The following is a 25348-nucleotide window of genomic DNA, read 5'->3' as shown; positions in this document are numbered from 1 at the left end:
GTCACACCTTTAAGCTAGACTCGTAATTTCAAAAATCTAAACAACAAAATTTGTCATTTGTTACAAGTTATTAATGTGCACAGTTTGGTACAAAATTGAATGTGTTGTCTAGGACTTTGAATTCAGATTAGGGATATTCTTGGGTAAGCCACCCCCACACATATGTATATTGTATGTCAGTATTAAGTAATTAACAGCACAGCAGTATTCAGAATTTCAGAGTTTTGATGTTGGAATTAAGGATTATTATTTTTCTTTGGCATAGCACCCACAAAATCTGGGCAAGCTCCGTCAAAGACACGTGAAAAACACCCATTGTACTTAAAAGTGGAAAAGTACCCACAAGTACCGTTTGAGTTATGCGGTAAAGTTGACTCCTGGTTTCAAATTTCTTTATGCAAAATATTTGCTGAGATGTTTAATTTGTACTTTTTTTGACATTACTCATTATCATTATCATTATTCGGTACTGAGTTGCACCGCCAAGCCAGACTCCTGAATTCAAAGACCCTTCAATGATATATTTATTGAATCTGTGCAAAACGGTAATTACCTTGCAGTGAAATTGCACATTACAAGGATCACTATCATACAGTCAATGCATAGGTATATTTGATGCACAAGGATTTCAACGATATCAATGAATTCATCTAACTGATTTTGTTCACATTTGCACTATTGTTTCCGTTGGTGAAAAACTTCACACATATCAATTTCGACCAAGCTTAACGGAACGGAGGGAAGTTGTCATAGCAACTGATTTACGACAACCATTGTCTGAAGAACATTTGATTCCAAAGGCTAATTACCCTGTAGCCATGACATGTGCCTGTCTCCATAACTTAATTGTCACTATGTATTAGGCGCTAATCCCCGTTGTTAATCCTCACCAACTTGTCATTGTATATTGACTGTCAGCCAACGTGGACTACCAAATCACTTCCCGTTAATTACTGTTATTTATTGTATGACATTTACTGCCTTAATTGATCATACCCTGAGTTGTGTCGATTCATATGTCCCATGTCCAGAGCAACGTCATTGTCTCTTTGTCTGTCCATTGTTGTTCATTGCTATATATGTGTTATCATTACACTGTTAATAAGCTTGGTATTCCGAGTGCTGGTGCAGGGACAACCTCGAGCAGGATGTGCCGCTCATGGGAAACGTCCGTTCACCTCATGTATGTCTGAGCTGGGAGGTTCGCCCACCGCTGTGTTTGCGTTGTCAGAGCAGGTATTCCACTCATTGTGCAATTGTTGTTTATTGTTTACATGTTGTGCATAAAGCGTTCGGGGACAGTGATGTCGGGACTCAACCCCCCAAAAGTACGACAATCTGTACTTTACTGAGAAAGTGTTATCCCAAATATAACATTTGTTACATTTGACCACTTTCTAAATGGCACTGTGTATTCATAGCTTTCGGGCATTGGAGCCGTGTTTGAAGCCGTGCCAATTTACACTTGTCAGAGGGGTACTCAAAGTACGTGATCTAAACTACTAGTTGTCAGACTTTTCATTTTTGTGGAAGCCTCGGTGGCTGAGTGGGTTAGATCGGTGGCTTTGTGTGCTGGCGATTAGGTGCCTCACTCTAGCAAGTGTGGGTTCAAATCCCAGATAGGACCCAACCCAAAAGCTCTGATGGGACATAAAATCTGTCTGGGTGATCCACTGTTGGTCCCAATGCAGGACTGGTAGAGTGTCTATGACTAAACGGCCCCACTGTGGTAGATTGGTTCTTGGCTACAAAATCTGGGAGAGATCTTAGAGTGACTGAGGTCCAATGTTGATCATGAGTGAGACTAGAATAGTCCAAGGCATGGAGTTCTGTTGGTTCAAGTTGGACTTGGGCTCCTGTAACAGATCTCGACGGAGAAGTAACTGGCGAGGTAGACTTAATAATCCGGGGAACCCCGTTCTGCTGGTTTAAATTGGTGCTATCAATCCATCGATAGTGCGTCGATCTGGTGAGTCCCTGGGATGGGAACTGGGCTGACATAAATCAAGATGATGGTTCTTGTAGGTGACAAATAGATGTTGGTACAGTGTGTCCCATAACGTGATTATCCACGCAAAAAATCTGGGGATGTAAGATCCATTCTGTTGCCACTATTCTCCCTTGGCGTGAAAGCTGTCAGCAAGGATGTTCGGTTTCCCGGGAATATGTCTTGCTTCCATCCGACAACTGATGGAGTCTCCTCGTCTACTTCAGTCGATTCTCCATTCATGTCAGGTCATGATGAAATGTAAAAACTGTGTTGTCAGCGAACCAATGCCAAATCCCTGGCAGTTCTGAACCGGCTACATGATGTAGAGCGACAGGCGTATGGTCCAGTGGTTGTAGTGTTGGGCATAAGTGATCATGTAAGTCAGTCTGTACAAATACTGTATACTATACGGATCCCACAAGGTCGGTTGACCTGATTACGGTCAAAGATGTTGACAGTCTTGACACGTGACATGTAATTTTTCCTGTGGAGTAAACTGTAATCCTGTATGCTGAGTCGACTAGTTTCAAGCTCTACACACGGCAGACCAGTGAAATGTCCGAGTTCTAAGTAGGAACTGTCATATTGCCAGTGTAGGAGCAAGTTGATCCCCATGGAAATAATTTATGACTGGTCCGGTGTTTTAGGTCAATTCTCATTCTCATGTTGGTCGTATTCTTCTTTCAGAACTATGAATACCAGAGAATAAAACCTTGGTCTTATTGGTCTTTGCTAGTCTCCGAATGGCTTGCTTCTGAAGTAGCTTCCTGACATCCAGATCTGCTGCCGCTAGCTTGGCTCCGACTAGATGAAGTCTGCGTCCGACAGCTTGAGATTTCAAAATAGGATGTTTCTTGAAATGCAGTTGATTCCTGAAAAGACTGGCGCTTATTGTACCCCCTACTCGGTTGGAATGAATCCTACCCGGAACTTCTTCACTTCTTCTCTAAGGAGGCTGTTTCATTGACGAGTCCTTCGGATCCACAGTACGCTTCTGGGGATGGGAAGATCCATGTGCCTTGGCAGCTAGGCTGATAGTTTATGCTTGGAATCATTACTTGTATCTTGTCTGACTTGGTCTATGATAAGTCCCAATTTGTCGTTGAATGTCTTGGGAGCAGAAATTGGTTGTGACATTATCAACTTCTTGGTTTGGCTGGAAACAGCTCATGAGCGAATTTGTGCTAGTATTTGTTGACGCTGAACCCATAATAGCTGTGAAGACATACAGATTTGGGAATAACCGGGTCAGGACCAAACAATCTAGTGATCGATATCACAAGCATCAGACTTTGGCATTCTGACTATGGTGTCTAGCAGGCTGTGGATGAGTCCGACTTGATCTGTTCTATAAGTGTCATAAGTGTCTCTCCGGGTATGTCTTCGTATGATGTCTGTAATGGTGGAATGATGTGTCTGGAGACAAACCAGTTGATATAAGCGCCAATGTCTATTGAATATCTGGATACCGAGGACAGATCCTTAATCCGTGAAGCAGGTAACGTGACATTAGTATTAGGGTTGTGGAGTAGCTTCATAAATTCTTCGTCCAAACTTTGATGATCTGGAAGTGGAGCATAATGTGTTCTTTACAACAGTGGAGGTAAGGGTAGTCGTTCATTGTGTCTGAGCTTGAGTAGACTTTCCGACATCTGGTCTACTACCTTGCCTGCATAACACGGCCAAGGCTATGTATGGTGGATGTGTTGAGATGATGTAGGAGCATGACATCCTCATATTCCAGCATCTTAGGTGGTGAATTTCTGTCATAGGAGGTTGGAGTACAGGCATGAGGTGACATAACTCCTCGATTAGTTCCACAAAAGTATATCCCCCCTGTATAATCCCTCTAGGGTGAGTCATCAGCCTGATTAATCTCTTCATAAAACTCAGCTTCCGCCTCTGAGTGACTGTGGGTAGCTCCCAGGGGGTGGATATTTGTAATATTCCTTACCCTGTACGGTAATCTTTGTCTTGGTTGGTTTGACGGTCCCGTGTGGTCCGTGCGGCTGGCTTTGGTACCACTGATGGTGATCATACGGTGGCCAGTCGCCTGGATGGTCGGCAGGTTTACCGTGGACTCCGTGTGGTAACCGTACAGTGTCTTAGCTGGGGAGTATGGCTTGCGGTACACTGCTGGGACCCAAGCAAAGATTTAGCTGACCATGTTTCACCGTAGGGATAGCTTGCGAGTTTATACGCGGCTGGATGGAAGGCTGGTTGGATGGCTGATCGGTTGGCTGATGGATCGGCGGACCGGTCGTTTGATCGGTCAATAGGACAATCCTGTGTGATCCTGTGGGAGGCAGGTATCTCGACTGATGACCTCCACCTTCTTCTTGGCTGCCTCAGCTAATTTGATGAAGGCTTTCTTAGAAGTGTTCGTTCACTGCTCACTTCTCTTTTCCTCAGTGCAAGTCGTCCTTAACATGAGGATCTCCCATGATCATGAATCGACCACACTTCTTGCACCCGGGAGTAGGACGAGACTCCATTTCTACCTCACAAACACCTAGCACCAGTTAATACTCACGTGCGTGCTATCGTCACTCCAGTGCTATTAATATCTACTTATTGTGTCTGTTTATAGAAAACTATTAGAATAATTTTATATTAATGTTACTTACTACCAAAGATAGTACTACTATCTACCGTTACTACTATTACAATAGGTGTTGACTCCAGCACACAAAGGAAAAAAGTGAGGTTCCTGCCATTGCATACCTTACAGCTTGGGTGGTTACAATGTTATTTGGGAACAACTAATTGTGTTTGATTGACAGGATTTAAGGCAGAGATGTAATAGAGGTAGAGATTTCATAAGAATTATACATTTTCATTTTGTGTCAGTATATATACTCTTAAAAAAAGTAGGGATCATGAAACAAAATGTTAATACTAAGTATTAGAACAAAGATAAGTGTTGATGACAAACATCCTATGAAAAACATTTAAAACTCCAACACACATCCTATAGTTTGCACTTGCCACATGCAATAGCGCCACCGGTGAGTAGGGTGTCTTTCCTGATTTTGACACTTTCAAGAAAGGTCAATTGATCTCTGTGGACCATTATTTCTGTGAATGTTATTGATTCTGCTTATCGTACAGTTGTGATTCACTTGATTTCATTCATTGTTTGTGTATGAACTAGCATTGTGGATTCTGCAATGTTGATGACCCAGTTCAGAGTGTCCCAGGTCAACAAGTATGGGCTCAATTGATCCACAACCAGGCTCTACGAAAATGAGTCCAAACAGCAAATCAAATTGTTGCAAACTTTATCAGGCTACAGGAGTATGAGTTACGGGTCAGATGATTAGAAATCGTCTACATGCAGCTCATCTCCATGCTTAAAGACCATGTGTTGTGCCACCCCTTACAAAGTGTCATATTGCCAACAGACATCAATGAAGTACACAACAACGAGACTACGGTAATCATCATGTTTTCAGATGAGTCCTGATTCACTTTGCATTTCCTTGATAGACGAGGTCATGTCTGGCGATGTCGAAATGAATGTCACGCTAATGTCAGCCTGAGACCCAATGACAGATTTGGCGGTGGATCGGTTATGCTGCGGGGTGACATCACCATGTATGAGTAAACTCAACTCCATATCATGCAAGGAAGGGTCACTGGACAATTGCAACAGGACAACTTACTGACACCCTTTTTTGTCCTGTTTGCAAGGTGATTTGAAAATGATTTCATTAGATTGATAAGCTTTCGTCTGTATTGGCATCGGTGACATGTGAGTGTGGCCTAGTTCACAGTTTGTTTTGTTGAAACAACACCACAAGCAAGTGAAATATGTGATACTCCATACACAGAATGTATTAACAAAACATTCTAACCAAATGATTCAACAGCGAAACCTAATGCAGGTTAAACCAAATAATAAATATACTTGTACTTGCAAAAGCAATACATAGAGCACTGTTAAAATCAAAAGTACCAAAAAGTAAATGGTAATTTATTATTTTAGTTTGTGCAGGGACAAAGAAGTTTACGCTAGTCATATCGACAGGTTTCACTACCTATGTAGTCATATGCGTACTTCTACGCCCAGTCTACTATACCCTGTTATTTTCTCACCATAATTACACTCTTCACTAGCAAGTACATGCTTATGTCTTACATTTACCTACCGTCACTTCTTATATTTTATTTTCACGTCACATCATTAGCCATGCTTTTCTGTTATGTATAAGGTTACCAGCTTCATATCCCACAATGCATCAATTTCTCAGCCACGCATGCTCAGTAAAGTTTCCGGTGACGTCATGCCTCGAGGCTATTTAACCCCAAAGATCTCTCTTTGTCTTTCTTGTAAATTCTATTGTCACGGCGTAATTCTCTCAAAATCTCTCACGAATCCACCACTGAATACGCCATCCAGCATTATTCTTCACCGGAGAAACTTCCCATTGTGTTGACAATGTCGGATCCAAAGAGGAAACGTGTCGCACACACAAGGAAATCCGGGCGGAGCAAAAGAGTTAATCTACCTTCCACAACATCCGATGTAAACAACCAAGATGGCGGACCACCCCCTCGTACATCTCGCCAGTCTCACGCAATCAATCCACCGTATCTGACAGCCACAGACCTCAGAAACAGACTGGAACAACTGGGGATGAAAGTTCCAGCTGCGTGGTCTCGAAAATTCTTGCTACAACTGTACAAGGAAAATGTAGCAAGTGGCCGGCTGATAGATGACCCCAGCGACAACAGCAGACCAACTAGGAACGACAGTCCGCAGACACAATCAGCAATCCAGACTCCAGATGACTTAGCCAGAGAATGCACGACAGGAGAAACATTCAACCCTCCAACTACCATGACTACACTTGGCAGTGTTTACGACAATCTGCATTCCATCTCTGACCTGCGCAGTAACCAGACGGAAGTTCCGGTATCCAACATGGCGGATAAAAACCTGAGAGACGAGGTCAGAGAGTTGAAGGAACTTATCTGTGCCATGCGCCAAGAGAATGTAAACAGAGCCCCACACCAGATGCGGCAAGCGGTGCCCTCAGACAGCCTGCCCCCAATTGACACAGTGCCAGAAGCGATCAAGGATAAGATCAAAGCCGGTAAATACGTGAATTTAGCTCTCCTATTACAAGACATAGATTACGGCGAAAAGGGATTAAGTCAAGATAGCCCAAATGGCAACTTATCAAGAACCCTGTCGTTACCAGATTTCATTGTGGCTTTCACCACATTCAAGAACATCTATTGTGAAAACAACGACAAACTCAGGCGCCAGTTGGACGCTCACGAAAGGACAGTCATAAATCTAGCACAACAATTCCCAGGAAAGAGCAACCACTACGATTACCATAAACTGTTTGCTTCTCGTGTGGCCTCCTATGCTGAGAAAGGCCAACCCATCAGGTGGGATATGCCTGAAAAAGGATTCTCACTAGGTGCTCTACAAGAACCTCCAAGTCTTGTCATATCTGCCATAGCGTGACACATGATAGTGACCATTGCCATGAGTTCAAACCACGGAGGTTCAACATACCAGTCTCCGACAGACCGCAAGGATATCGACAAGACAAGGCCGATATCAGGGGACGTCCCAAGGTCAGGTTCAACGGAAAAGAAATTTGCAACAATTTCAACGACCAGGGTTGCGCCAGAAGAAACTGTCTGTTTGAGCACGTCTGCCTAACATGCAAGGAGCCAAGCCACGGGAAAAACAATTGTAGTGACAAGAGAAAGAAGGTTTGACTGGATACCACCCCTAATGAATCCGCCATACCCATGGAAACAGTGCCCACATCATCTTCACTCACTCCTATTAACCACGCCCGTCTACAACTCGAACTGGCTCTTCATCCGGATATCCAGTTCACCAACTATTTGATCAATGGTCTAAGATACGGTTTCAACCCTTTAATTAATCCACTACCTACAACTTCCATAGAGTGCAACAACAATTACAGTGCTAGAAAAGACCAGGCTGCAGTGTCACTTCTCGTCAAATCGGAAGTTACAAAGGATTATGTTGCAGGTCCATTTTTGACAGTGCCATATGCCGTATACAGGGTGAGCCCCCTCGGGTTGGCCATTGGGAAATACAGCCAGAAGAAGAGACTGATTCTAGACCTATCAGCCCCCCACGACAAACCTGAAATACTAAGCATCAACGAACTCATCGACAAAGATCAGTGTTCTCTTTCTGATGTGACAATTGACCACGCTATCGCTATCATCTCAAATCAAGGGCGTGGCGCCAAACTATGTAAACTTGACATTTCGGACGCTTTCAAACAGGTCCCGATAGCAAATGCATTTATACCTTTCTTTGGTTTCAAGTGGCAACAGCAGTACTACTTTTACAAACGGCTGGCCTTTGGATGTCGTTCAAGCCCAAAATTGTTTGACACTCTGTCAGAAGCTTTATGCTGGATACTGCATCATACATTCTCCATCTCCTGGATGATTTCCTCACTATAGACTCCCCTGAAGCCGATGCCCAACAAACCATGACGAACCTGCGTAAACTGTTCCAAGAGATATGACAACCTTGGAATACCTGGGCATTAATCTGGATACCAACACCATGACAGCTAGCCTACCACAAGATAAGCTGGACAGGATATCAGCCTTACTTCACGAGTTCTCCCAGAAGAGAAAATGTACAAAGAGAGAACTCTTATCTTTATTGGGACACTTAAGCTATGCCTGTAAGGTCATCATTCCCGGCAGATCTTTCTTTTCTCATCTGTTGGATATGGCCAAATCAGTGAAGAAACTGCATTACCAGATACATTTGTCTACAGAGTGCCAACAAGATCTACACATGTGGCATATCTTTCTACAACAGTGGAATGGCGTGTCCCTATTCCATGATGCTTACGCTACCTCCAATCAGGACATGGACTCGTTTACCGATGCCTCTACTTCGTTCGGATTCGGCGGATACTTTCAAGGAGCGTGGTTCTCAGAGAAGTGGCCAGACAACCTACTCACAGAATTAAGCGTTGAACATTCTCTCGCCTTCCTCGAACTGTATCCTATCGTAATAGCATCTGTACTTTGGGGACATAGTTGGACTCGGTTAAGAGTATTATTCCATTGCGACAACCAAGCCACCGTACACATCATTCGCAAAGGGAGATCTAAATGCCGAAAAGTCATGTCTCTTATGCGTACCCTAACATGGACGGCAGCTAAAGGCAATTTCATAGTATTAGCTAAGCACATCCCTGGGGCGCACAATACTTTAGATGATGCTCTTTCTCATTCACAGCTGGACCTGTTCCGCTCCCTAGCCCCGGCAGCCCAGATCGAACCCATACAGTGCCCTCCAGCCTCTCAAATCATGTGGAATTGACAAGGCACCTGGACACATTATGGTCAGCAGCCCTCACCCCGCGGACAAAGGATACATATGCTACCGGTGTTCAGTGCTACACCAACTTCATGATTAGTGTGAATTTGCTCTCTAGGACATGTCCAGGACTCCCACCGCTACACGAAAGCTACATTCAGTTTTTCCTCGCCCACTGCTTCGGCAAGCTCAAGCTATCCTAAAGTACGGTTAAAACTTACCTTGCGGGCATCAGATATACTTACTTACAAGCAGGAATACCAACACTCTTCGACTCTGCCAACTCGGGCGCCAACGCACGTATTCAAACTCTTCTGCGTGGATACAAGAAACTACAAGCCCCACCAAAAAGCAAGAGACTACCCATCACTTACAATATTCTGTGTCAAATTATCACTCTGCTGAAGAACAGCGTTCTGGGTCCTTTTAATGACTTTATCATGATTACTATGTGTACCGTTGCCTTCTTCCGCTTCCTCAGGTGTGGCGAGTTCACCTGTTCAGACAGTTTTGATGCAGATGTCAATTTATGTGTCCAAGATGTCATCTGCGATTATAACAGAAACAGATGTATCCTCACATTGAAAACTTCAAAAACTGACCCTTTCCGACTAGGAGTGGCCATCTCCCTGTTTGCCACAAACAAGCCAGCTTGCCCGGTTCGAAGCCTCTCACAACTGATCCTCATAAGACCCAAGTGCGGGGCTCAGGCCCACGATCCCCTCTTCGTGGACAGCTGTTTCCATGCTATTACGAGGACTACATTTCTAAGATGGCTCAACATTATCATGTGTCGGATAGGCTTGAGCTCCAAATCTTATTCAGGACATTCATTCAGGATCGGCACAGCTACCACGGCTGCTCAAGTGAGAATGGAGGACCATCTCATCAAAACCCTGGGAAGGTGGAGTTCAGATTGCTTCACCAGGAACATTCGAACCCCGGAAGATACCTTGAGACAAGCACAGATCTCCTTGTGTAACGTATAATGTTTAACCAACAGAGTGCAATCTGCATAGTAACTTACCCCATCTTATGCAACGTTCAGGCTCGTGACTCCAGTGCAGTGTGACTTGTGATATTTATGATGCAATCTGTGACTCCGTGGTACGCAACTCAATCATATTGTATCCCGTACAATGTGACACAAACTGTACTCTTGTGTAATAGTGGTGCTGGAGGAACTACAGACCCAGATAGTAGCCATGCCGTGCACGTGACTACTGCCACATACTGTGCCGTGTCCAAATGTGCATTCCGACTTTGACACTTGGTTTTAACTGTGATTGATGCTATCACGGAACTTCGCATGGAGCCAGTGACTGTGGTTACAATGTACTCAGTGTGAAGACTCCTGTCCTGGTTCACATGTACTGCCTTATTTAGGTCAAGGATGCCATACCATTGTCATTTAGTAGCCGCAACGGCGTTTAGTTCAAGCATGCTTAGGTTGCATCACTGCCACTAAATGTTGGTAACTTTCACATTTTTAAGTTTTTCTCCTTACATCTTACATATATATCCCTACTATTCATTGGGGGCTCTCGGTTGCCAACCTCCTTTGGGCCTTCAGCTCATTCAGTGCTTTTAAGCGCCAGTACGGAAGCACGGAATGAGCTGACTAGCCCCCAATTCATACGGCGGCAGGACACTATCTACATGGGCTTCCTGATCTTACACCAGGAACCGTCCATAGGTATGTCCGGGTCCACGACCCCAGGGCAACTAATCCCACCATTAGGTCCTCGCCGTCCTAACCACGGGTCCACGACCTACAGGTTACTTCCCTTGCCTTCTAACCGTGGGTCCACGACCTACAGGTTATCCTTCACCTCTAACATACCCAGGGTTGGCGACCCTCCGGCAACCGAAGTAGCCCCCTCAATTCTCCAAAGATGTTGTAAATAAACATATTTTTACCTACATCATGTTTTGTTGTTTCTGAACAAAATGGTAATTTATTATTTTAGTTTGTGCAGGGACAAAGAAGTTTACGCTAGTCATATCGACAGGTTTCACTACCTACGTAGTCATATGCGTACTTCTACATCCAGTCTACTATACCCTGTTATTTTCTCACCATAATTACACTCTTCACTAGCAAGTACATGCTTATGTCTTACATTTACCTACCGTCACTTCTTATATTTTATTTTCACGTCACATCATTAGCCATGCTTTTCTGTTATGTATAAGGTTACCAGCTTCATATCCCACAATGCATCAATTTCTCAGCCACGCATGCTCAGTAAAGTTTCCGGTGACGTCATGCCTCGAGGCTATTTAACCCCAAAGATCTCGCTTTGTCTTTCTTGTAAATTCTATTGTCACGGCGTAATTCTCTCAAAATCTCTCCCACCATCCTCCCCTGCTTGCCGCCTCGTAGGGGGGGCTTCTTCGGTTGCCCCTTTCAGCTCCTTCCATAGGCTAGGCCTTCAGCTCATTCAGTGCTTTTAAGCGCCAGTACGGAAGCACGGAATGAGCTGACTAGCCCCCAATTCATACGGCGGCAGGACACTATCTACATGGGCTTCCTGATCTTACACCAGGAACCGTCCATAGGGATGTCCAGGTCCACGACCCCAGGGCAACTAATCCCACCATTAGGTCCTCGCCGTCCTAACCACGGGTCCACGACCTACAGGTTACTTCCCTTGCCTTCTAACCGCGGGTCCACGACCTACAGGTTATCCTTCACCTCTAACATACCCAGGGTTGGCGACCCTCCGGCAACCGAAGTAGCCCCCTCAATTCTCCAAAGATGTTGCAAATAAACATATTTTTACCTACATCATGTTTTGTTGTTTCTGCACAAATGTAAATTATTCTTGCATTTACTTACCTAGTTTGTCTTGGAGCTGTATCTGTGACGGGTTCAACTGGAAGCGTTTGGATTCCCTCCGAACTTTCACATATTCATCCTCTAAGTTGTCTCCATCAATAGAAATCTGTATATCTCGAGCAGCTCCAAAATCCAGAGTATCTAAAATGAGACAATTAACATCATGAAAGTAAAACCATTTTGATTCTATACATGTATACATCTACAGATCCATATAAAAGGGGCATACCCCAAATTGTTAGACAGTGGAGTAGAGATGGCCTGTCAAAACATATAAGATTTACCTGTTGTGGTAATTGACTAGTCTATAACGACTAAATCCCCGGGTATAATTAAGATCAAATAAATAAATAACGTGTGGTGTTAAAGGGTTAAAAAAAATGGCCTTCTCAGATACAATATGATAATATGTTTTTTTCAAGTTTATACCCGTTTGATACCATTTGATCATGAAAGCAATATAATGAGAATATCATAAGTTGTAGAAGAACTCATGGGGTACATGTGGTTTTATGCATTCCCATGATCCGGAGGCAAGTGGAACAAAACCTAATGAAAGACGCCTAAAACAACATGTACCCTGAGCTACACTGCTACAACAAAATTTATCTTACCAACATATTATATTTTGCCATTGTAAAAGAACTAAAACAAATTCAAAATTGATAGAAACAGCTGTTCGTTTTAGCTGAGGTGAACTTGTGTTATGTCACATGACTTTTATTGACTGGCTTCAAAGTGGGGTTTATTGACCTTTTTCAAACGTCGCTACTTCTGGTTTGAAAGCGAGGCTCTGAAAGCAGAAGGTGAAGGCTGGATAGCACATGATACACATGGAGATGTCAACAAGGCACACAATCGCGACAAACTGTGACAATTTAACCATTTCGGTACTATCACGGCAACATTTATCGTAAGTATTGAACATTATTCTTATTCTTATCATTAACAAAATATTCTGAAGCATAATATCACAAGTCGTGCTGAACTGGTTACATACAGATTCCTGAGAAATGGCGGAGCTCTCAACCGTAGGAACAACTTAGACAGCATCAAAATAGAAGAGGCACACAAGAAAGCCATGATATCAGTGTCGGAAGTTGTCAACAGCAAGAAACCGAAAGAGAAGACTACAGGAGAAAAGTGCAAGCGTGTCAATCGAACCTAATTGGTAGGCCTTTCGTACAGCTGAGTCGACATCAATCTGTTGTACACGATTAATGATTGGAAATGTCCCATGTGACAAAATATCTTGGTAGGGCTTGTAGTTTTCAATTTTTTTCTTTAGCTTGGTACTCCTGTGGTCTTGGTTTGGGTGTGCAGTATCCTGAAGACTATCGGTATACACCTTCAGTAGATCTTCTTCTCTTTCAGTATCTTGCTGTTGATAACTTCCGACTGTTGAGAGCTCCGCCATTTCTCAGGAATCTGTATGTAACCAGTTCGGCACGACTTGTGATATTTTGCTTCACAGGCAAATAGGTCCTTCCTTCTGATCCGCAGCAGGAGAGGCTCATCGTTTTGACGTTGAGCTACTTCGATGACATGCTGGCATCCATCCCGACTGAAGTTTGTGAGGCCTTCTGTTGTCCAGCTTCCTTTCGACTTGAATTTCTTTCATGAATACGAAGTACAAAAGATGCAGTCAGGTTGGAAGATGGGCTCATAGGATGGACACCGAATTGGGTGGCCAGCTAGTTCCAAAGAATCAATTTCAGGTTGTTTCAAACGGTCAAGGTTCATTGTAAAACGCTGATAACATTCTCTGTGATAGCCATGGGTTTCTTTCAGAACTGCCAGCAGGCTTGTACATGACACTTCCATTTGATTTGGCATTTCTAGAGGTTCTGCCATCCTTCTAAGCTTGATCTCTCCTTCAGCTTTTCCATCTTCTCATCAGGATCTTTGGCTTTGCTCAGATGTTGTAGTGGGCCAGACTTCAAGCCAGGTACATGTATGATGCACACTGGCTCTGGATCACTCGGGATACGTTTCCGTTTAGGTTGACATGTCAAAGCTGTCTTCGAGTTCCCGGTTGTATAAGATGTTGGTCTCAGTCACAACAGTTCAACCTCAAAAGACACATAATCACGGGTTGACATTGTTACACGGTGGGACATTTCCATATATACTAACTTGGGTATTCTGTAAGAGAATCTTAAGTATTTAATTGGAATATCATTTATTTCTGTGAATGCATGGTCCCTGTTCATTTCAAGCCATTCATATACGATTTGGACAATTCGCATTTGGACATTTTCTGTAAATTGGAAACTTAAGTAGGTAAGTTATGTATGAATTAAATGTTAGTAAGTGAATTCGTCTTTTACCCTCGGTGCTGCCCCCTGCAAATTCACCTTAACTAGTAGCTGTACTAAAGAATCTGAAACTCAACTTGAAATGGCAATTTTTTTCAAAATATCAAGCCTGCGTCCAAGAAATTGATTTGTATATTTGCTGAAATAAATAACATTTACATTATGATCAGTTTTTTTGCATCTTGAATATGTTTCACATAGGTACATTTCATTCAAAGTTCTAAAATCGACTCGAGCATTATACTGTGAACCTCTTATATGCATACAAAAGTGAGTGATATCAGAGTTGTCAAGAAGTATTCTGTATGATTGTCCACAAGTAGATCAATAATCAGCCTACATCAAATTATGGTGTTTATATATGGTTTCCTATGGTATATAACACATCGAGGTCGGTGAATAACACACAAGATGACAAGCCAAATCCTGAGCATACATCCAAGCGTTGTTCCGATGTAGCTAAGCCGAGAATGAAAGATTGGGTATCCTACTCTGATATTATAAGAGTAAATTTGTTCCAAATTGTGCAAAAGATTTTCACCTTGTAACATCACATGTTAAGAAGTACTTCAAGAGATGTACTGGAACATGTGTTAGAAGATTATAGTGGAATAGCACAAATACATAGAACATATACCGGATTAAAGGTTTCTGTGAGAAGAATTTGGTTTTGTCGGGATATATGACGTTCGATTTGCCATGGGTTGGTCCATATTTACACAATACCAATTATTGATACCTCATTGAAGAGGTACTTATAAATGGCTTCCAGTGGTATATCACACTTGAAGATCAGTGGATCACTAGTGAGATGACAACCCAAAACGTAATCATACCCCCAAGTGATATACGGCAAAACCGGGCAAACGCGATATAGGGTACCATACTTTGAAAGGCTGTAAGAACAAGTTCATCACAACTTTTTTCTTAACATTCAAAATCATGTTTAGTATGTTTATGGGCTTTAAAAAAAATTAGTGGGGTTTGGATGGGTGGGGGGGGGGCTGCTCGTGGGTCATACCTAGCCCACGGCCTATTGTAAAATTTAACATTACCTTGTCTGGAAAAATGAAATTTGATGATAAAAAAACAAAGCAGATGACAATCGCCCAAACGAATTACGGCAACAGCCATGGTAACCTGATACACGTGAGTTCCATGCAGATTGAAATGCACATACGTTCCCATTTCTTGCCCTATAAAAATCCTCAAAGATTGTATAACATTCATTCATTATGAATTGCTACCACATGCCAAGATTGACAAGAAATCAGCGACACCAAGCCCTTGGACGATTGCAAGCTGGACAAACCGCCCGACAAGTAGCCAATGCATTTTAAGTCCACGTAAGGACCATATACAGACTCCAGCAACAGTACCAGACCACCAACACTACAGATGACCGCCCATGTAGTGGAAGACCAAGGGTCACCACCACCTGACGTCAGGATCCTCAGATTGTGCGACAGCATCTTCAAGATCGCTATATTACTGCTGCAGAAACTGCTTGACAGACCATTAGGACACACCAGCTACACATAAGTGCAGACACCCTGCGTCAACGATTGACAAGCAAACACCTCCACTGTCGCAGGCCACACCGAGGACCCATTCTGACACCACGTCATCGCCAGAACCATCTTCAGTGGGCAACAGCATTGGCGCCACCAGCAGTGGAGAAGAGTCCTCTTCTCAGAGCACCTGTGGGACAAGATTCAAAGACGGCTGAATGACATCCGACCAGGGCTGACAACTGCAGCTGAACTGCGTCAGGTGTTCCTCAGAGTGTTGGCTCAAGTGCCTATGGCCTTCATCAACCACCTCATCCATTTCATGTATCGACGTTGCACGATAGTCATCAATGCACATAGCGGACACAAGAGATACTGACTTGTGATACCATTTTCCCAGAAACTAGTGTTGTGTTTCACTTTAAGAACATTTGACACTTTAATTTCAACCTTGATGATCAGTTTTGCCAAGATTCATCTTTTTAATATGTCTCAAAGTATGCATACAGTGTTTGGACAAATAAGGTTTCTCATATATCTGTCCAGGGTGATGTTTTTTTTGCAGTTCAGTATAGATAGATGTCAGAAACTAACTATTATGTTGATATAATTTATCTTATTGTAAACTATTAAGAATTTACAATCATAAACAAATCAGAATTTTGCATCAGTTTTGTATTTGATGTAAATTATAAGTGACTCAAATACATTCCAATAAAATATTCATAGATAGAATAACAGTAAATCTCTCATTGTCAAATTTAGAGACTATGGTACGAAAGAGTCTATCCTTAGAAATGCTAAACGACTCAAAGGTACTTCATACAGTATTTTGGAAGATTATTCATTAAACGTTAGAAATAAGCATAAAATGTTAAAAACAATAATGGATGATTCAAAGGCACTTGGTGAGAAATGCAAGCTTAGATTTGATAAACTGATTTATGAAAATGGAAAGGTTCTCATACATGACCTTGAAAATGAAAGGCCAGTTGAGATTAATAGAACGGTATTCAGCGCAGGTCGCGGCCGCGGCCATTCTGCGTTTCGTTCACATGGAGGTCATGGTTGGGGCGGACCCGCACGTGGCACTTACAGCTCGGATCTTGGCCAGGCCGTGGATTGTAACGGTAAAAGAAGAGACTTTTCGTTTATGTCATGGAACGTTAACGGTTTGAATTAAAGGAGATTTAAATGTAAGAACTGGTATTTTGCAAGATTTTATTACATCTGACGATGATGAGAGTGAAAAATATATCTCAACGTTAAATGAAATGGAGTATTCAGGTGATACATTCAATACTCCGAGGTTCTCTCAAGACACTGTTATTAATGAATATGGAAAAGATCTTATCAGTCTATGCTGTACATTTGATATGCATATTCTTAACGGTCGTTTTCCAGGAGATATAAATGGCTCTTTTACCTGTTTTGCCAATAACGGTGCTAGTTTAGTTGATTATATTGTCTGTTCAACAGCATTGTTTGGTTCTATTGAGGATTTTTGTGTTCATACACGTGCAGAGTCTGATCATTTTCCTATACCATGTTCCTGAGTTGGTGATTCTCCATCGCTTCAACATTCAGAATCAGAGACTATACCAAGCAAGTTTGATAAATATGTCTGGAAGGAATCTCAGGCAGCAGATTTTATTGATACATTAAATGTGAATATTCAAAAAATAGATGTAGATTATTTTAGTTCTCTTTGTAATCATGACACTTCAGAGGCAGCAGAACTGTTATCTACTACCATTCAGCAGTGTGCAGGTGAAAATAATATGAAAGTAAAATGTCGAACTTCGAATGTGTGCACAAATGAAGCTTGGTATGATTACGAATGTCACTCATTAAAAACTGAGAAGTATATGTACCTTGCTAAGTTTAGATTTTCAGGAAATCTTGATTTTTTGCATAGTTTTAGACGTACAAGAAATAAGTATAGAGAGGTTTGCGTGCTAAATCATCCGTCTATGCAAATACACTTGCTGTAGATATCGTCAACTCTAGTATGCAAAATCCAAAAGCTTTTTGGTCTTATGTAAAGTCCATTATTAGATATCCTAGTAATAAACGCCAAGGCGATATAAGCAGTAAAGCATGGATTGAATACTTTACTCAGGTGCTCAATATTCAAGACAATGTTACAGAAACAGAATTCATGTCTTTTGTCAGTAGTTATATTGATGATATAGATAATTTGGAGAGTGATGAGGGTATAAATGACATGATAAACCAGCCCATAACTGAAGAGGAGATCGTCTTTGCTATTTCATCTTTAAAAAATAATAAAGCACCTGGCCCTGACAGCATTCCCCCGGAGGTCTACAATGTGGTGCGAGTATTTTGTTACCTTACCTTAAGATTTTGTTCAATTTCATATTTATGAAAGGGACATATCCTCCACAGTGGTCAAAGAGTATTATAATTCCTTTACATAAGAAAGGAAGTACAAGTGGTGTTAATAATTATAGAGGCATTTCTTTGATTGACATATGTGGGAAAATATTTACTTTTATTCTTAACAAAAGACTCAACGATCTTGTATGTTTTTATGACAAATTACCAGAATGTCAGGCGGGTTTTCGCAAAGGATATTCTACAGTTGATAATGTTTTTTCTCTACAGTGCCTAATCCAAAAATACTTGTCTAAATCAAAAGGTAGATTTTATTGTAAATATGTTGATTTTCAAAAGGCTTTTGATTCGGTGAATAGAGATTTGCTATAATATGTTTTATCTACAAATTGTATCAATGGAAAGATGCTGAATATGATACGTGATATTTATGCAAAAACAATTTCTTGTGTGAAACTTGATAACTTTTCTTTATCAGATTATTTCAAATGTCTTAGTGGAGTTAGACAAGGTTGCGTTTTGAGTCCTCTTTTATTTTCTATTTTAATCAATCAATTGGAAGACTCATTACAGACGTATGGTGGTAGAGGTATATTTGTCGGAGAAGATTTCACTGCAAACACGAAAACGTCGTTTTTTTCCGTATATGGTCATTGGACGGAAAAACAACGTTATTTGGACGTTTTCAAACCATCGTTTTTCCGTCCAAATAACGTCGTTATTTGACATCGGAATTTACTGGGAGAGAACGATACCGTTAAGCTCCTCCCTTTCTTGATTGACATTGTCAATCAAGCAACAGCGTCTACCAGTATTTCTACTTCTCAGATTTCATTGGTCAGTCCTCGCGTGTTAGATTACAGGCCCGCGTTTGACGCTGCACTCGAAGCGCTAAGCGGAAGTACTGAAATCAATCGTTCTGCGCATGCTGATTACTTAATGCCTTGACCAAATTTCCGTTCTGTGCATGCGCGATTTCGCGTATTGTTTCCTAGATTTAATGTCACCACTATTTGACAATGATTCATAAACACAGTCACGTGAAGGTTCGGAATCGTAACAAGTTAACTCCATTTAAATTGAAGAGGATCCCCAGTGATATGGGAGATTCCAAGATGAAACTATTCTATGGCTATCTAGGCTGCCACCCAAACCGAACGGGACCCGATAGCTTATTGTATGCTGTATAGTCATATAGAAGTGGACAAGAACTATACAATGTATTCCGGCCGATTGTTCTTGCATTTACTTATAAGTCAGGAAAATGGACTTAAAAGGGGAGTTGTTGAATGTAATTATTTTAATTATTAAATGTTGCCTATACACTAATCTGGACGAACTTCTCATTGTTCTGTTTATGTCATCCTATATACTATTAGTATGTTACCGTTCCAAAGTCAACCTCTCACATAACATTATATTGTTTATAGTATCAAAGTTTAATCAACAATATCAAGAGCAGCAATTTAAACCACTGAAACACCCAAACACAAGGCTGTTATCAAGCGCTAGTGCAGACGTGATGCATCGTAAAAACTGTATCGTGATGTCTTCAGAAATTCAATTTATTATACTACGAGATAGTACGGCTAACGATTGAATCACGGGGGAACGAAGACAATATCGCTAATACAGATATAACGTATTTGAATGTTAGTACTAAAGACAAACAATCATTATTTTTGCAGTGACGATATAACACTTATACACGTTTATTGGTAACTTTCATCAGTTTTGCTCTTCATTTTAATAACTGTGTTTTCACATATGAATGTAGCAATACCCGAAAAGCATGTCATACATAATTATGGGGCAGTTTTCAATCTTGTACTGACTTAATCTGGTGTTAATGAGCGAAGTTTATTGGCTTGTGTGTAAAACCCCGTTTTTCTGGTAATCCTATTATTACTTAGTTTATTTCTATCTAATGACACCCTGTTTTCTGGATCATGGCTCCGTGACTATCCATAACAATTAAGATGAACATTCAGTTCAAGTAAATGATTGAGTTTGTTTTGACGCTACAGTCAGTCAAAAAAACAATGCTGTGAGGTTTGATAACACACTTCTACCAGGTCGAACATCGTGGATCCTCATTTTCTGCCTAATGAGAACCATAGTTCATATGCTAATCCATCTGCGAATACCCTCCCACTCAAGATGACCTTACTTGTTGCTAAATCTATCATCTATCCCCCCCATCTCACCCCCACGCCCCCACCCCACACACGCACGCACGCACGCACGCACGCACGCACGCAAACACGTACACACACACACGCACACGCACACACACACACAAACAACGGACCTAAATAACCTGGACAGTAAATACTGCTGATAGCCTCTAGTCAACTCAGCCGCGCCACCGCAGAATGTTCGTCCAACTCTGCAGGGGGCATTCTCAGTGGCTTCAAACGCGCTGAAATGTTTTCGCCTTGCATCCAAGATGGTGGACAAGTGAAATCGTATGAAATTTGGCTATTTTAGGTCCTTTCTCTTTTTTGATTACCCAATAAAGTCAATTCATAGTTACACGGTTGTGAAGAAGCTTACAACTTTATAAGACTTATTCATCTCATTCCAAAAAAGCTACTCGCACTCACATAAAGTTGTAGTTATTATGTCACTGTTTTATTTCTTTAAAAATATATTACATGTTCAACAATAACAATTAAGATGAACATTCAATTTCCGATATAAGTAAATGAATAAGTGTGTTTTACGCCACAATCAGTCAAAGACCAACGTTGTCCGGTCTGATGACACACAATCTACCAGGCAGCATATTGTGTACACCCTATCCCCATTGAAGTCTCCACTGTCGGTATTCCTGGGGACGAAAAGGGCCCATGTACCTAGGAATTTCATCAATACATTCATGCGCGGCATTCTCTGCCTAAAGAAGATCATATAGTTAACATGCTTATCCAACTCGAACTACCATCACGCTCAAGACGAATGTCTTATGTAACATCCAACAGGCCCACATTTACGCACGCACGCACGCACGCACGCACGCGCACACACATATTTGGATTTACCAATCCCTGAATTGAGAAGACGTGCGCTACAAAGCTCCTCCAAGTCATCATCAATATCCGTATATGTCTGTGATATCATTACCTATCCAAAGCCAATTATACATGTATTGTGCTTTCTTGACAACAAATGTTATAAATGGGATAACACTTTCGGAGTAAAGTACAGATTCTCGTACTTTCTTGGGTTGAGTCCCGTCCGGGATTTGAACCCACACTGTGAGTGGGGCACCCAATCGCCAGAACACAAAGTTGGCAATCTAACCCAGCCACCGAACCAAAAATGTTAGTCCAGATGACGTATACTTTGTGTTCTCCTCTGACAAGAGAAAAATGGCACGGCTTCTATGGCCGAAAGCTTTGAACCAACAATGCCTTTAAGAAAGTTGTCAACAGTAACACACATTATATTTGGATACCACTTTCTCAGTACACTACATATTTTTAGGGTGGAGATAATAGACGTTGATGGTTGATTATCAATGGACAAATTAAAGCCAAAACTTAACTTATGAATGATTGGTAATGGGAAATGGACAATGGGCAAACGGGAGGCGGGTAAATCAGCGCCAGTTATCTGTAGGCTTCCCTTGTTGCGTTCCCTTCTTTGCTATCTTTTTACTTTTGTTGTTCTTACAGGTACAAATATATGTTCTCTGCCTCTTAGCATTTAATAATATTCACCTGATGAAGGAGAAAGTATATATTCCGAAACGCAGTGTTCCTCCGTTGACATCCATAAATATTTTTCCTTGTGTGTATCAGTTCTTAATGCCCTTCAAAGACTCAATCTAGCTTTCTTTTTAAATGTGGTGATATTTGCGTAGAATATAATATGGTCATGCCTATATACATTTGGGTCCTTGTCTACATAAGCATTTAGACATACAATTTAGAGCTAAGGACATTGCTAATTCTGCAGGAATGAAGTACACGTCATAGCAAGCTGTGATCTTTATTCATACTTCGATATTCGTAATGGAGATCTGTAACTGAAGTTTACCGTAATCTTCCGCAACTCTCACCTCCTGACCAGTTGAACGTCTTAGTGCATTCAGATGCCATTGTAAAATTCCAGGCTGCCCCTCTTTCTGTGATGTTTTGACGGATGAAATCTATTGCGTTATAATACTCTATGTTTGCTGATATATAATATGTACATGATGTAAAATATTTACGATATTTTAAACGTGTAATTCGATGCATATGCAATGCAACGTGAACATAAGTGCGGATGCACGAAGGCGGTTATAGTCATAGTTATACTGCGATGGATGTAGGGGAATGGTAGGGGGGTGTATGTATGTATGAAAGCACGAATACCGATACATGAGGGCGGATATAGTTATAGTTCGATGGATGTTGGGGAATGGTGGGAGGATGGATTATGTATGAAAGCATGCGCATGGATCCATGCTGGCTGACGTGGACATAATGGTGGGGAAAGAAGAATGTGAATCTTTTGTTTCACTCACTTATAGTGTTTTCTTTCACTCAAATACTGTTTTACGCATTTTAATGACTGAAACTGTAGTGACTCAAAGGTCATACTGGCCGGGCTTTTAACATATCTACCCCAACTACATACGTAGCCATTTTTATGGTGTACAATTCACACACACACACACACACACACACGCATTAATTGTTTTATTAAATGTATCTTCGAGAGTCAGTAAGAAACTAGAAATAACTGCCTTTGTTCTGTAAACCTCACGAACTTTCAGCTTTCGCCTCTTCCTTTGTGGACTGAGGTTTCACATTTGTAAAATGATCTCTCTTATCTGTCTGTACCATCAACTTAACTGCCCTCACCCCCTGCAGATTTCCCGTCCCATATTGCCAAGCAGGTGACCCACAAGGAGGAATACCGCCCTCCCTCAGTCCAGTGATACTGTGCCTAGTACAATATGTTGGGGATACGTAGCCTTGCTGTGGGCAAACATTTTGTAACAATTTGGCAAACTTTGATATGTAAACAGCAAATATAATTCAGTTTTATTTCAACAAAAACGGACAAAATCGGATCCTACTTATTTTGTGGATACCATAACAATAAATCAAGCCAATAGATCGTTTGAGCTGGCATGAATATAAAAAAAATAATTAGCAAGTCGATAGTCATAATTCCCTCTGTTGGTCCCACGTGAAATGTTCTTCATGAATAGAATAGATGGCTGATAGACATTCGACCGAATAATATCATTTGCTAACTTCAACTGTTCATCTAATTTCCATGAATGTATGTTACATAGTTCATATGTTCATGGGCTTCTTCACTGAATGTATAGTGTGGAGGACTACTTCACTTGAGGATAAGTAACATAAATAATGATGATAATTATGATAGTATTGCCATTATTATTCCTTCAGATTATTAAAAAAAAGTCATTATGTTTTCATAGAGAGAAAGAGGTATGGAGATTGTGAGATTATTTTTAGCATCGGAATTGTTAACATAATTCTTAAAGATATTATGTTTTGTTTGTTTGTTGTTTAATGCTGCACTCAGCAACGTAAGGATATTAAAACATTAGATTTAGGTTCAGTTGTATTTTTATATTTGTATCATTTTGCAAATGTTACAGAGACCTGATAAGGGATATAATAATGTATAGTCGCTATTCTTAAAGTAAGGATATGTTAGATTTATCAACCAGAAATATTGCCAACAAGAGGATAATCATATTTCATGACACTATTCAACGTCGAAGTCAACGATATTTGTGTATGTTATTGCTACATGACACGGATTCGTCATGATAAAGCAATTAGAAGTAGGCATTTGATGATATAAGATAGCTACGCGATGTTGCTGGAGAATCCGAAAGTGAGAGTGATATGACAATTGGTATTGGGAGAAAAGGTACAGATGATTGACGAGAAAATTGTGAGAATATGCGGGACCAAACTCAAATCCTAAAATGGATTTATCTAGCATGGCCGCTGTCGGATTCTATTCAAGGAATCATCATTATTTAAGTACGGGTAAATATTGTAAAGCGTGTATTTTTTCCTAATTTAACACCTCCAGAGAGGCTGTACGTAATGTTGATATCTCATATAGAAATAAACATGTCTCTGGCGTTGTTTATCGTACAATAAACAACTCCCACTCGTCGTTTGTTTCTTAATTACATGACCATATACACTAACATTATATCTTTTCATGTGTATCGGTCAACAAAAGCAACATAAGCATTTCCATTATCATGAGAAACCCTTGCCAAAAGTAGCGCCAACTGCACCATTGCGACAACATCAGGAGCATGTTTCATGATTCATCATAATAAATGATGACATTGGATGCTCGCAAAAACGCGAGCTCATTCCGATCCACTAGTGGCACCCGCCACAAACACATCCAAAGGCAAGCCAATTGTTCACCCAAAAAGGCAGAGAATTGCATCTGACATCATTTTTGTCATTGATACGTCAAACCTTGAAATGCCGTCTACACGTCCAACACAAAGCCCAAGCCAGGACCCAAATCCTTCAAACCCGGCCAAAGTTCTGTTAATTACATACATTTCCCCCTAACCTTAAATAATCTATACAAGTTCCGAAGTAAATCGTATTTACCCGTATGAATCGTATTATGTTATTTATTGCCGATAAACAGAATATGCGCACTTTCTGAAAGTACTGTGTGATAAGTCACGCACCAAACCTGTACTCTCGATATACATGCTGCTCTTACTTAAAAAAGAATATCGGGTTAACAAGATACGTATATTAAAGTACCATGCTTTCCTGATGTGCTCTCATTCTAATTTGAAATAATGGCATAAATAGTTACCACTCATCTTTCAATATTTTTCAAGGTTTGGTTAATCACGAACATATTTTAATATGTACAACATCTATACTTACTTATCTTTATACTTAAAGGCATCAGGTTTGTCTGCCATAAGACCCCGAAACAAATATGTCCAACATT

At 41.0% G+C, this 25348-nt stretch overlaps 1 protein-coding gene across 1 annotated transcript in view; it reads right to left on the bottom strand.

The window, feature by feature from the left end:
• Nucleotides 1–25348, bottom strand: part of LOC124120811 (tyrosine-protein kinase SYK-like) — a 220906-nt gene that overhangs the window by 86207 nt on the left and 109351 nt on the right. The window contains exon 9 of the mRNA XM_046483671.2: nucleotides 12181–12321. Within this exon, the coding sequence (XP_046339627.1) occupies nucleotides 12181–12321 (141 nt within the window). The remainder of the gene's footprint in view (nucleotides 1–12180; nucleotides 12322–25348) is intronic.

Source organism: Haliotis rufescens, unplaced genomic scaffold, assembly GCF_023055435.1.
Source record: "Haliotis rufescens isolate VD_foot unplaced genomic scaffold, xgHalRufe1.0.p SCAF_2, whole genome shotgun sequence".
Taxonomy (NCBI): Eukaryota; Metazoa; Mollusca; class Gastropoda; order Lepetellida; family Haliotidae; genus Haliotis; species Haliotis rufescens.
This window is presented reverse-complemented; position numbering and strand designations above follow the sequence as displayed.